General features: G+C 53.6%; 1 protein-coding gene across 1 annotated transcript; it reads right to left on the reverse strand.

The window, feature by feature from the left end:
* Positions 1-4519: 4519 nt before the first annotated feature.
* Positions 4520-13705, reverse strand: GRM2 (glutamate metabotropic receptor 2). The gene is made up of 5 exons (XM_068558037.1): positions 13241-13705; positions 9939-10776; positions 7347-8422; positions 5163-5343; positions 4520-4907 (listed from the first exon to the last, which is right to left on the reverse strand). Exons 1-5 carry the CDS (start codon positions 13688-13690, stop codon positions 4834-4836), a joined length of 2619 nt encoding a protein of 872 aa, XP_068414138.1. The 5' UTR covers positions 13691-13705; the 3' UTR covers positions 4520-4833.
* Positions 13706-14709: the final 1004 nt, after the last annotated feature.

The following is a 14709-nucleotide window of genomic DNA, read 5'->3' on the forward strand; positions in this document are numbered from 1 at the left end:
ACTTGCACCCAGGGAAAGACCCGTATAACTCACAAGTTTCTTTTCATGCCTAAATAACCCAGTCCATTTACTGGGAAGGGATTTTCTCTCAGCCTTGGGGGCAACTCTTACTCTCCCTGAAAACCAAAAGCAAGGCCTACTTTTGGCTGGATTATGCATTATGGACAGTCCAGCCCCAAATATTCCCCCCAAATTAAAAACAAACAAAAAAACCTATAGATCCACAGGTCTCGAATCAGGGAATCCCAGGGAAAACAAAGTTTGTCACTCCTTTAAAAAATCACCTTAAAGGAGGCTAATGGCTTCCCTTCCAGGTGTCAATACTCTCCCTTTCCAGTAAACTCCCTGCATCTCTGCTCTTTTGCTTCTCATGAAGTCATGTCTCCTTTAACCACACCCATCCTAATGGTCCTCCTTTTTTTTTTAAAAAAAACATCCCCTCACATCTTTCTAGCAACTTCCAACCATGAGGTCTGACAGACCCAGCGTCACTTTTTTTTTTAAATATTTATTTATTTGGTTGCACCGGGTCTTAGTTGTGGCAGGTGGGCTCCTTAGTTGTGGCATGTGAACTCTTAGTTGCGGCATGCACGTGGGATCTAGTTCCCTGATCAGGATCAAACCCGGGCCCCCTGCATTGGGAGCCCAGAGTCTTATCCACTGCACCACCAGGGAAGTCCCTTGTTATTCACATAGTCACAGCTCCAGCTTACAAACATCCGCTATCCGACACCATGAATGCCATTGCTAAAGTTACTAACTCTTCTGACTGTTGGATCTGCCCCCACAGCTGTACCTCCCCAGAGGACCTACATCTTTTAGGACTCCCTACCTCCTTGAGGGACTTGATGGGGCTAACAGCAAGATATTTTGGGTTCTCATTTATCACCCAGTGCAGTAAGGAAGGAAGGACTGGGGCAGGAACCAATTGGAGGCCAAACTCTCTGGAACAGACACCCTCCTCCAAATCAGAGGGAAGGATATTTCAGCTTTTAGACAAAGTTAGCCTCTGTTTTACTGGTATTAGCATCTGGAGACAAGAATTACGATGGCTTAATGAAACATACTACAATCACACTCTAATGTTTAGTAATCACAGTTAGGTGACAGACACCAACCAGACTGCCAATATCTAATATGTGGGGAGCGTCACTATCTGGTGGAAGAACCTAGTGACTGGAATAAATAAATCTAAAACTCACAATAAAAGCATAATAATAGTTAACAATACACAAGAGAAGGCCAGCAGAGGGATTGGACAATATTCCGGACTAATGTTTAATATAATGAATACACTCAGATATACTCCAGTTTCTCCCTGTTAGCTGCTATATCAAAACCTGAGGTGCCAAGGGAAGAGATCCCACAGCTTCAGAAAACTCCAGCTTCAAATGATGATACGTCAGCGATTTCAAACCATCCCACTTGAAGATGAGGACTATCAACATCCACTGGATAAGCATGCTGCCTCCTACTCCCCACTCTCCATATCCGCCACTGTAAACAACCCCCAAACCCCTATCTCTGACAGATAGCAAGGAGACCTGGACCCATAGGTAGGGACAACACCCATGCTCAGCTTGAAGCAGTTACAGGAGATGGACCATCAACCCTTTGCCCCTTGAAAGACTTTAAGGGTCCAGATTCCTTGAAGGGGGAATGTTAGAGCAGGTAGATAGCTAGATTGAACAGAGAAAGGCGGACACAGGCCAAATGGCAGGAAACCATACATCTTGTAAACAGTGGGGGTCCTTGGGCAGACAAAGAAAAGCAGGAACTTCCGGACTGACAGGAAACCACACATTTGGGGTGATAAGTGTCCTGAAGCCAGACAAAGAAAGGTGGGAAAAGGCGTGACTCTCTGGAGTCTGAAGGTAACATTTTGCTCATTATGCTCTCATTACAATAAAATTAGCCTTGCAGATAAGAAGTTCCCATCATGCACCGACACCATGACACTTCTGATCAAGACTAAAGGACAAAAATCCCTCCTCCCTACGGGAATGTGGAGCTGGGATGAAAATCAGGGAATCCTCCCCAATGAATATTCCGTTCCTTCATTTCTATACCCCACATAACTGGCTTGCCAAAGAAGCTCAGCCCAGCTACTCACTTGAGCCTGCTCGCTCTCAGAGCGTTCTGTTGCTTAAGTAAATCCTGGCTTTGCTTTCTTGACCTCCCTGTCTCGTCTTCGAATTCTTTCTGCCATGAGACAAGAACCTACTCTCCAGTAACATCCGGAAAGGGCAGGGACCTCTGAGCCCCCATCCCTTTCAGGGCTTTGTGGACATGAATGTGGCATTGGAGAAGAGAGCAGGGACATAAACCCAGAACACTCAGGATTGGGAGGAGAACTGGGGGCTTGGTCTTAGTAATGTGTGATAAGGACTGAGAGCTAAGGAGTGAAGGACAAGAGATTCTCCACCTTCAACACTGTCGGGGAGTGGGGATGGCGAGGGAGGGGGGAAAGGGATGTGGTCCACAGACTTGAGGACTGACCTTTAGGAAGTCTTCACCCACCTCCTGCCCTCCTCCCCAGCTCTCAGGCCTCTGGGCCCTCTCCTTGGATGGGTGGCAGGGATAGAAGGAGAGTCTTCACTGAATACACTTTGTACCTTTTTAGCTGTGAACCATGTTAATTACTACCTTTTAAAACTTATTATTATTATTATTACATTTTAAGGAAAACACACTTGAGCCATGCGAAGGAGGGTTGCTTTTCAGCTGCAAGAGGAGTTGCAGAATTGCTCAGTTGCAGAGCCCTGTCTTGGCCTGCCCAGGGCCTGGGAGGGTGGGCAAATGTTCCTTGGATCCAGTTTAGCATGAAGACCCAGAAAAGGCCACACTGGAAGCAGGGAACAGCACCACAGGTCCCATGGGGCGCAGCGCCCTGATGCCTGGTCACTAGGGGCTGCACCCAGGCCTGGGTCATTCAGGGCAGGGATCTGGGGCAGAGACACCCCAGTAGTGTTGCCAAAATGAGCAAATGAAAATACAGGCTGCCCAGTTAAATTGGAATGTCACATAAACAATAAAAATGTTTAGTGTAACTATGTCCCAAACATCGCATGAGATATACTTATACCAAAAAGGTTTCCATTGTTCATATGACATTCAAACTTGACTGGGCATTCTGTATTTTATTTGGCATCCCTACACCCCAAATATTGGCTGGAGAGGAAAAGCCACTCTTGCAATTTTCTTTTTTCAGTTTTCTGTTTTCATTTCTTAAATTGTTAACCCAAATTTCCACAGCCTTACCAGACTATAGATGCAAATGAATTCACTTAAAAATAACAAATGTCGGGACTTCCCTGGTGGTCCAGTGGGTAAGACTCCGCGCTTCCAATGCAGGGGGCTCAGTGGGAACTAGATCCCACGTGCATGCCACAACTAAAAGATCCCGCCTGCCACAAAGAAGAGCCCACGTGCCGTAACTAAGACCCGGTGCTGCCAAAGTAAAAATAAATTTAAAAAACAAAAAACAAATGTCCCTGGTCTGCCCGTCTCCCAGTGCAGGACCTCGTCCCTCTAAGATACCGCAGTCTGGGGCCTCGCCCAAAAAGTCAGGTTCCTCTGCTCCTGTGGTAGCTGGGTGCCCACTGCCCGCTAGGCCACAGGAGGGCAGCGGTTGCTTGGCTGAGTCGTGTCCGAGCCTGTGCCTCGGCGCCCTCTGCTGGTGAGTCCCAGACTGCAAACGCGGGGGCTGCTGGAGGGCGCCGGGCTCCACAATCCCACGGCGGGGCGAGCGCCTCCAGGGATGGGAAAAAGGCCCCCTTCTCCCACCTCTCACCGGGTCCGACAGCAGATGGTCTCTCCAACTGCCCTCCCTACCTCACCTCCTCCCTCCTCACGCCCTCTTCCTGGCTTTGTTCGCGCCACGTGAACAGGCGATGCTCCAGCCTGTGCCTCCTCTTGGCTCCCTCCACCCCAAACGCTCAGCCTGGCTCTGAGCTGACCAAAGGCTCCTCCAAGTGCCAGGCAGGGCAGACAATAGAAAAGCCCACAGTTCCCAAGGTCACAGTCAGCTGCCTCGCCTGCTCCATCACCCACATCGTCCACGTCCTCCCCCAGACTGCCAGGTGAGCTTGTGTCCATTTAAATCTCCCATCCTCACCCCAGTAGTGCCTTGGCCTGTCTGTAGCAGCTCCTTTCAAGGAAGGATGGCTTACTCATTTTCTGTGTCTCCACCAGGCAGGACTGTGTCTGTCTTGTGGCCACCAGATCCTCCTAGCATAGGCACAGAGCAGAGTGAACAAATACTAGCAAAATGAAGGTTGAGAGGCTGTGGTGGGGGTGAGGGGCCTCCCTGGATCAGAGGCAAAGAGTGATTTTTTTTTTTAATAAAGACACTTTATTTACAGATAATACAAAATAAACCACAGGACAAACTACTGTGCAGGGGGAGCGACAGCCCCCATTTTGACCCCCCTCCCCATCCCAGAATAACTTATATAAAAAATTTAAAAGGTTCTAGAAGGAGGGAGGGGCAGGGCTGGAAGCACCTTTGCTGATTGGGGATTGGGGCCTTCGGTCCTCAGCCAGCCGGTTCCAGTGCAGAGTGGACCCTGGCTTGCTCCCTTCCAAGTCCTGGGCCAGGCAAGGAGGGGACACAGCTGCAAGGGCAGTTGGTGGTCGTTATAGAGGCTCCCAGACCAAGGACCCTGACTTCTGACTCTGAAGGGTTGGAGTGAATAGGTTGGTAAGTGGCACTGGGGGTGGGCATGGGGTTGGCATTATTGCAGTGCTCCAGCCATCTTCCTCCTGGCCCTGGACACGGGTCTGCACCGGCTTCTGGGGAGCAGCCGTGTCGGGGCAGGAGTGTGGGGATCCTCAAAGCGATGATGTTGTTGAGTCCACCACCTCGCGGCCGTTGCAAACAGTGGGGACAAACTGGGAGCCAGACCCTAGGGAAAGGAAGCTGGAGGTTGGGGCCAGTCCCAAGGTCCCTTATACAGTAGGGCAGGCAGCGGGGAAGCAGGGCTGCGGAGAGCAGCTCACCATCACCCCCCCCACCCTCTCCTGTCCAGCGTCATCTAGGGGGCACTTTACCCCCAGCCAAGGAATCTCAGCAACCCAGGGAGTTGCCCCCATGATGAGGAACTAAGGTGGGGAGAGGGGGCACAGGTGGAGAGGGGTCTTAGAAATAAATGGACGCTGACCTTGGCCGAGGCTGGAGCTGGCTCTGGCAGCTGCACTGCTGAAGCGGCTGGTGGGTGCGCGGTGGCTAACCACGTTCTTCTGTGGCTGGAACAGGATGATGTGCAGCTTGGGCGCGAAGAGACAGCCGAGCACCACAGAGCCGCTGAGGCTGACCGACACGCACATGGTGGTGGTCTGCACCTGTGACGGGAGAGGTCAAGGATGAGTCTGTCCCACAGGCCTGGGCCTGGACCCAGGAACCCTGCCCAGGAGGTGGGGTAAGGAGCAGGGGAGACCGTAAGCATCCAACACTGGACCTTGGTCCATCTGCCAAGCTCCAAAGAATTTTTAGGAAGGTTGGGCACAGTCCCAGCATCAGCCCCAGTGCACTGTCTTCCAGGACGACCAGAGTTCTAGCTGTGGGGGTGAACATGCAGGGTGCATGTGGGAGTGCATGTGCAGGCATGTGTGTGTGTGCGGGTGTGTGTAGGGGTGCAGGTATGGAGTGCATGCATGTAAGGGCATGAATATCTGTACGGGGGGTGTGTATGTAGGGGGTGGTGAGAGTGTGCAGTTGTGTGTGCAAGTATAGGATGCATGTATATGGATGTGTGGGAAGATGTGGATGTTTGCCAGGTGTGCTGGTATGTGCACGTGTGTGAGTGTAGGGATACGTGTGTGCACGCATGTGTGTGTGGGTACTGTGTGTGTACATGCCAGGTAAGTCCTTAGCCACCTATAATTGGCATGCAAATGCAAATCATATGCAAATGCAGGCTGAGTCAGAGCAGATTCCCTCCCCAGCTCTGGCCTCCACTGCCCAGGCTGGTGGCCCAGCAGGTGCAAGAGCAGCCAAGCCCAGCCGTCCCTGGTCACCGGCACTGCCCACCATACCTCTGTCCTGAGGGAAAGGGCTTTTGCAGGGGCTCTTGCCTCGATTTTCCTGTTCCTTTAATTGTTAAAATTGTCAGCTCAGACCCTGCTCTATACTCCCAAGCTGAGCGACCTTAGGCAAGGAATTGAACCTCCCTGAGTCTCCATTTCTTCATCTGTAAAATGGGGAGAGCCACAGAATTTACTCCAGAGTTGTGAGGATTACCCAAGATTATCCTCTGATTGTTCAGAGCTCAGCTCACCTGTCACCTCCTTGGGGAGGCCTGCCCTGACCACTCCATCTGAAGCAGCCATTGCCCCTTGAAGCTGAGGAGACCCACTGAGCACTCAGTGCCAGTTGGAATTTTGCTAGGAAGCCACCAACTGGGGTACGGTTTTCACCTGCTTTGACCTTCCTGAACCCTACACCCCAGATCTCCTCCCCCTCTTTGCTTCACCTTTCCTGACCTCCCTGGTTTCATCTCTCAACCCCAGAGTCACACAGCTCTGGGGGCACCACGCCACACTGCACAGCTCCAAGGGGCATCAAAGCATTGTACCCTCTGGGGCTGCTGGTTTAATAGCCCTGCCATTCCCATTCCTGCTTCACTCTCACCTCTGCCTACCTTTCCACCATGTACACCCCACCACCTCAACTCCAGGTGAGGGGGAGGGCAATGCAGACCCTCTGCTCCAATCAGCTTCCATATTGGCTGCCCTCCCCACCTCCTCCACCCTACCTATTCCCACCTGCCTGTGCTGCAGAGTCCAGTTCAAGGACCCATCTTCCAAAAAGCCCTCTCTGACTTCCTACACACTCATACGCACACCACCACCACCACCACCACACACACACCTCCCTCTTCTGTATTCTCACTGGGGCCTTTTGTCAACCTAAACCAGTCAGCTGCTCTTTGGTCAATCACCCTGCTAGCCCGGAGCTCCACAAGAGCAGAGACCAGGGCTGCCCTTCTGCAGCCAACCCCTCAGTGGAGCAGAGTAGAGCCTCTGCTCATTTGGACATATTTCGGCACCTCCACCTCCACCCAGGTTAGGAGATAAATCTGAGTCCTGAAATCTCTTCTCAGCTCTAATTCCTCCACCTCCATGGCCATTTCCCCAGGCCCCACTCAGCCTTCCCACCTTCCCCTGGGGTCCACTCCTAACTGGGCCACCACAAGCTGTGTGCTCCTGGGTGAGGATTTAACCTGTTGGAGCCTCAGAGTTACCAGAAGATTAAATGAGATATCAGGAAATAGAAGGTCCTGTGTCCCACTCCACCCTGCCCCCCACCCCCCCAGCCTCAGCCCACCCTGGAGCAGGTAGCTCACCCGGTAGTCACTGGAGGTGACATAGAAGATGGGCAGGAAGGCCAGCCAGATGATGCAGGTGGTGTACATGGTGAAGCCGATGAACTTGGCCTCATTGAAGTTTTCAGGGCACTTGCGGGTCTTGAAGGCATAGAGTGTGCAGAGCGCAATGAGGAGCACATTGTAGGCCAGCGAGCCCAGCATGCTTGCATCGCGGTGGTTGCAGCGCAATGTCACTACCTCCCGCCGCTCAGGGGCTGTCTCCTTGCCTGTGCCTGGTGCCTCCACCACCAGCCAGGCAGCCACGATGAGCAGCTGGCCCGAGATAAGGGCCAGACAGATGGCCACCTGCGAGGCAGGGCTGATGAAGCGTGGCCGCTGGGCTCCCTCCCGGGCCCCACCGAAGATGCGTGCAATGCGGTTGGTCTTGGTGAGCAGGGCCGAGTAGCAGATGGAGAAGGCAGTGCCCAAGCCGAGGCGCCGTAAGGTGCACACCACTGTGGATGGCTTGGCAATGAAGACGAAGGTCATGCAGTAGCAGAGGAAGACACCACCCAGCAGGATGTAGCAGAGCTCCCGCCCAGAGGCCTTGACCACTGGGGTGGCATTGTGCCGCACGAAGACGCCCAGTACAAAGAGGGTGACCAGGGCGCCTAGGCAGGCGATGGTGACAGGTCCCACGGCCCAGGCATCGCCCCAGCGGATGTACTCCTGGGGCAGCTCAAAGCAGCCAGTCAGGCTGGCATTGGGCCAGTAGCCCAGGCCACAGTCAGCACAGGTGAACTCATCCAGCCGGTACTCGTAGGGCTGGCAGGGGATGCAGAGCCAGCAGCAGACCTCCCCCGGCTGCATGCTTTTCACCTCATTCTGGAGGCAGGGCTCACTGCAGCGAGAGGCGGGCAGGGGCCCGGCTGAGAGGGAGGCCCATGGGATGAGGCTGGTGTCCAGGGTCAGGCCTTCTGCCCAGTAGCCCACCTTCTGGTAGCGATAGCGCCCACTGCCTGCCCGCAGATAGGTGAAGATATTGTAGCGACCAATACCGTCCCCAAAGCGGTCGAAGCGGACCTCACTGTGGGTGTCAGCTGGGCGGAAGGGGGCTGGGGTCGGGGAGGGAAGGAAGAGAGGGTTGGATTGGTGGGTCATCCTGATGTGACCTCAACCCTAACATAGAACTCAAACCCCAAAGCTTAGGTCAGTCCTCATCCTTCTGATCCTCATCCCAGCACTAAAGCCAGCCTAAACCCAGCCATTTTTCTAAATGAGAGGCTACAACAAACCCCAACCCTAAGCCCCAAATAGAACCCCAACCTTAAAATCCAGGCACCTCCACAAACCTAATGCCCACACCAATCCCCAACCATGACTCCCAAAACCCAGCCTTAGACCTTCCAACCCAGACCCCAGACCCCAACTTTATCCCAACACACATCACAGCCCTTTCCCCAAACCTACCATGGAGACTCCCTAAGGCTAAACTCGACCTTAGGTCTAGTCCTGGTCCTACTTTTAATCCCAACAATGACATCCCCAGCTCCAGCCCCGGGCAATCCTAACACGGATCCTAGTGCAAGCTGAATCCCAACCTCAGTGGTCACCTGGGACCACCAATGTTCACCAGAATATGCTTGGCAGGCAGCTCATAAATCACTCTACTCCCCATCCCCATTCCCCTGTGAACCTCACATCTCTCAGCCAGGCTCAGAAGGCAGGTACCCCTGTCATCCCAGGTCCCAGTGAGAAATGGTGTTCAAGTTAGCAGATCATGTACTTAAGGCCCCGTGGTGAATGGTGCAGCCTGGTGTTGAATGCAGGTCCCCCGCAGCCCCTACCCTTTCTACCCAAAAAAGTCCTCAAAATCCAACTTGAGCCCTACCGTAAATTCCACTTAGCCCAGCGGGCTAAATTTAGCCTTGTTCTAATGTCAACCCAATCAGACCCAAATGCAACACTAACCCCCACTCTGATTCTCCCATAACTCTGAATGTCAGTCTTATTGGAATTACTATTCCTCTTGATCCTGGTCCAGTACTCCAAGCTTTGTCAGCCCTGGCACCCTCTCTCACTGTTCCCACAGTGATTCTTCCTGAAGCACAACGATGATTCTGAGGCATTTATTTTTCTTGAAGCTGGAACTTCTATTAAAATAACTTTTGGTTTGAAGAGACTGTGGCCACCTTGAGTGGAAAACCAAGATTAGGGAGAGAAATTTTCCTGGAAAATAGAGTGTCAATCTGATGCACCTTTCTTCTGACTCTCACTGATATTTTGCTGCCTGACAATAGGCTTGAGGTCTCCTGATCCCTACTCCCTGCATGATAAAGAGACAGGAGATAAAGGGCAAGGCCCAAGCAGGAACCAGAGATCCTCACAGTGAAGGACCAGGCCAGACGTCTACTCTCTGGAAGGAACTCAGAAAGTGAAACCTTAGTCCTGGCTCCTGTTGGAGTCCTCTCTGCCTAGCTGTCCTTGTCCTGGCTCTGACACCAGCCCCTTGGGTAATGCCCTTATTTGTTATGGGCTATGTTTTCTTAGCCATGTACTAGAACCTGAGGGCCTGTTCCCTTTCACCCTCCGAGGGCAAGCTGCCTGGTGGACACTGGCCAGCACCATTACCATCGAACTTGACGTTGAGCACGAAGTCTTTGTAGAGGCGGCGCCCGTTGACAGGCCGCATTGCATCACAGAGGCGGGTGGTGTTGGGGCAGAGGGCACGATGCATGTTGTGCAGTGCGTGGGCCATGGCATACACCGCATTGACCACAAACATGATCTTGGACTCTTGCTCAAAGGGCACAGCCTGCAGGGAGTGGGCTGCACAGTCTCTCTGCCGGAAGCTGCAGCGGAACCTCTGCTCCCAGAACTCGCGGAACCAGGGGTTCCGGCTGTTATTCCACGGGTCCAGTCTCCGGAAGTAGGAGGCAAAGTCGCTGATGGGGTAGGAAGCCAGCTCTATGGTGATGGCACCTTCAGCAGCGCCCTCACTACCTGCCACCACGCTCTCCAGGGCCCCCCAGCCATCGCTGGCCACCCAGGTGAAGCTGGCATTGAGACGCTGGGTGGCAGCGAGGAGCTCACGGGCATCCTCGGAACGGGTGAACAGGACAGCCACGCGGGCACTGGGTTTCTGCAGCAGGGCTCGCACCACGCCCTCGAAGGCTGTGCGGCTCATAGCACGGCCCACCTTCTCCGAGGTGGCCACACAGATGTTGCGGGCACGGGCCTCTAGCTCAAAGGCTTCGATGCCTGTCTCGCCATAGTCGCCCTCGGATGCCACAGTGGACACGTAGGTCCAGTTGAAGAAGCGGAGAATCTCAGCCATGGCTTTGGCTTGGAAGAAGTCAGGGGGCACCGTGCGGGCAAAGTAGTCATAGCGGGACTTGTCACTCAGCTTGGCACTGGTGGATGCATAGCTGATCTGAGGGATCTGAAATAGCCGCAGGAGGTTGGCCACCTGGGGGAGGGGTAGAGAGGGCGAAGATAGAGACCAAGTCAAATGCTGGAGACAGATATGCCCCCACAGCTATCGGACCTTGGGAACAAGTGCCCATGTGGTTGGCCCTGAGGTCTCCCTCTCCCAAAAGACCTATATCTTGTCTTGATGTGTCTTCCCCCTGGTGGCAGGGAGTTTTCTATCCCTTCCCAAGGGCCGAGAAAGACCCAGGGCCAAGGCACCAGGGTCCTGAGCCACACCTGAACCCCTTTGCTGTCTCCCTTCAGACTCATGGCAGTAACAAAAAGAGAGAGCTAAGGGAAGGCCCAAGTCCTGGGTGGAGAGAGGTTGGCCACTGGCTGCACAGGGAAAAGGAGGCCCTAGATGGCAAGTGGGACGCTCAGGGCTCTTAAGCTCTCTACCCCGGAGTCAATTCTGATGGGATGATGGAGAAAGAAGGAAAAGACTCCCCCAGGAAGACCCAGATTTGAGGGCTCCATAGCCCTGAGAGCCCAAGAGTTGGTCTCCACTGGATGCCTGAGCCAGAAATAAACAAGGCGTCCTGCCTACCACTGCCTGCCTGGCAGCCGATCTCCCACACCCAGATCCCTGGGACCTGCCCCTAAGAGTGGGGTCCAGCCAAGGACCAGGTGGGATGGTGGGTAGGTGAGAGCAGGGCATGGCCCAGGTTCCACAAGCGGGAGTTAGGTCCTGTATTTGCAAGTGGGACACAGGTTTTTACTCCGACAGTGTCAATGCCTTCCCTGTACTTTCTAACTCTGTGCCCCTGGGCAAGTTAGCAAACCTCCCTGAGCCTCAGCTTCTCATTCCTGCCTTACAAGGTTGATGAGCAGGTAAAAATGATGTATGTGAAGCCACAATGCCTGGAAGATGATAGGGGTTTTGGCAAGAGAGAAGGGGCCAGAATATGGAGGAATCATTAACAGGCAGGTGCAGCCTATGGATAAAGGACTGAGCTCTGCTTTGACCCAGACAAGGTAAAAGCAGACTGATGTTGAGGTGTGGGCCCTGCTGCAGGAGGCAGGCAACTTGGGGTTGGAGAGAGGTAATTGGGCTCTTGGAGATGAATACATGGGGCCCTGAAGAGAATTGTGAAGAGCGGGTGCTGGGAAAGCACCCCAGAGGCCCCTGCAGACATCAGCAGGTGGGAGGCTGCCTACCCATCCTTGCCCCCACCCCAGGGCTGCAGATGTAGGTGCTGGTACAGCCACACCTGTCCAAGCTACTGCTGGCCACTTCCAGTAGCTGGGACTAGCAGGACCGGTAATTCATTCCCTGCAATAGGGGTATGAGCAGGCCTCCCCAACCCCAGGACAGAAGCTGCCTTCATGGTTTAGACTCCTGCTTCCTTTCTCCTAAACAAGCCTTCCAGGTCAGGGGTCCTGGCCCTGCTTCTGATGGCAATGCCCTCTGCTGGCCTCCTAAAGGAAGCTGAGGCCCCAGACAAGGCCCTCCTTGCAACTCCCCACCCCAGTCCCAGCTCTGGCCTCACCTTCCAGCAGCCTATGTCAGGCACCAGGAAGGTAAGGGTCCAAGCAAGAGGAGGAACCCAGTCAGGGACAGGGAGGATCCCACCTGGGCTAAAGCAGCCAGGTGTGGCAAGGGACATTAGCTGAGCCAGTACCCTCTGCTGACCCCCTGTGGGAGAACAGGAGGAGGGAGGACCTGGTTCCCTCCCCTTCCCACCCCTTCAAATCCTACACCCACTGAAGACCCTTGGGTACCCTCCTCCTCACCTCCACACACATCCTGCTTCTCTTCCTTCTGGGCCCCCAACCCCTGTTTCTCTTCTCTGGTTTGCTCTTGGCTTCTATCTTCCACCCCTTTCCAATCCAAAGAGAGATGATCTGACAGTCCCGGAAGTCCTTGGCTGAGAGCCCTAGGTTCATGTCTCCACTTTGTGAGCACCTGGACTTGTGTCTTGCCTCTCTCCAAGCCTCAGTTTCCTCATCTATGAAATGGCTTAATAACAATAGCAGCTAATGTTGATTATGCCATTACGATCTGCCAGGCCCCGATTCATGCTTTGCATGTATTACCTCATTAAATTTCCACCACACCCCTAAGAGTGGTAAGTATTATGAGTCCCATTTTATAAGGATGAAACTGAGGCACAGAAGAGAGAAATAATGTCCAGGGTCACACAGTAAGTGGGAGAGCCAGGATTCAAAACTAGAGTTCTGACACAAAACGCCTATTAAGTTTCTTAGGGCTGTATAACATCAGACGTGTGTGTGCATGTGTGTATGTGTTGGAAGTAGGATGCTTTCCTTGCACAGTCTCTAAAATTCTACTCCCATTTTGCCGCCGGGGCACTTTCTTAGTCTTCTGTAAAAAGCTACTCAAAGGAAGCTTCTAGTCCCTCTTCTAATGCATGGTAGCCCAGAGCCCCTGCTCAGCAGGAATTCCAGGTCCCCACCTCTGGCCTCCCTCCCCAGCCCCCATTTAAACAGCCCCCATGTACCTGGATGGAGACATCGCTGTAGGAGCCGCCAATGACACCAGTGATGGCAGTGGGAGCATCACCATGGGTGGCATAAGAACCATCGGGGCAAACGTGGCGTGAGCCATCGGCACCATGGCTGAGTGATGCACGCACGAAGTCAAGTGCCTGCTCCAGGGCATGTGTGTCCTTGGAGCAACTGTCGAGTATGTGCGCACCCAGGCGCACGCCCGGCAGCAGGCTCGGGTCATGGTTGATACGATCCAGTGCAAAAAGCATGGCCTCCAGGCGCTGGATGCCACGATGTTCATTGACAGGACCACACTCCTCTGCTGGGCCGCCCTTCTGGTGTACCGGAAACAGCCCACCCAGAATCAGGTCCCCCTCCAGGGTCAGCACCTTCTTGGCTGGGCCCTCAGCCACAGTGCCCCACAGCAGCAGCAGAGCCAGGAACCCAAGCAGTGATCCCATGGCCCCAAAGGGGATGGATGGGTCCAGCAGACCTGGGCCTCCAGGGGGTGAGGGCAGAAGCAGCAAAGGCAAAGAGAGGTGTAAATAGACCAGGAAAGGACAGACGGAAAAGGATGAGGAGGGACCCAGCTCCTGCAGAGAGAGAGAGAGAGAGAGACAGACAGACAGACGGACAAACAGGTAGGGAACAGTGGAACCTGAGAGTGGCTACCCCTTCTGACTCTGCCTCCCGCAAACTCCTTTCCCAGGGACTGAGGAGCCAGGGAGAGGTGGTGCCCCTAACTAGGATGAGAAACTCCTGGGGCACTCTTTTGGCCTGTCTCTCAGCCCTGCCCAGATCTGGGGCTGGAGATGGGCTCTGTGCTCATCCCAAATTTAGCAGAGATGGAGGATTACAGAGAGTAGAGGCTCAAGCAGAAAACAGAAGACCCAGAAGAATGTCCAACACCCTGCACAAACCTCCCGGGACTCCAAAGTCAACAGCTTTGCAGCAGAAGTTCACAGTTACAAACTTGGGAGTCCAGTCCCTATCCTGAGCCTTGGATTTCCAGAGAGGAGCCATTGCTGGCTGAGAACCCACCAGGGAAGAGGGAAGGAAGAGTCTCTAAAGGGTAGTTAGTCTCCAACCTCTAGGGAAACTGAAGCCCAGGTGAGCACCCAAGGTTCCCAGCCTCTCGTTCTTAAAAAGCCATCCCCAACGCCCCCTGACTGGGGAAGTAATAGACTCTAGGCTTTGGAAGTTAGATAGCAAGGTAGAGAGGCTGGCCCTAGGGAGGGACACCGAAGTGACCACAAGTCCTGAAGTCAACAGGGAAAGTAGATGTGAGTGTATGTGTGTGTCAGGGGTGGGGGTGGGGGGCAGTCCATCTGGTCAAAATCTCAAAACAGGGCTCAAGGTGAGATTTTGGACATCCTAGCACCGTGTAGACTGCCGTTTGGGACTTTTTGCTTTCGTTTTCTCTTCAGCTCAGAACCAAGCAGAGAAAGTCACCATCTCCAGTCTCCCCATCCTTGGTCTC

Source organism: Eschrichtius robustus, chromosome 12 (genome assembly GCF_028021215.1).
Source record: "Eschrichtius robustus isolate mEscRob2 chromosome 12, mEscRob2.pri, whole genome shotgun sequence".
Classification (NCBI taxonomy): Eukaryota; Metazoa; Chordata; class Mammalia; order Artiodactyla; family Eschrichtiidae; genus Eschrichtius; species Eschrichtius robustus.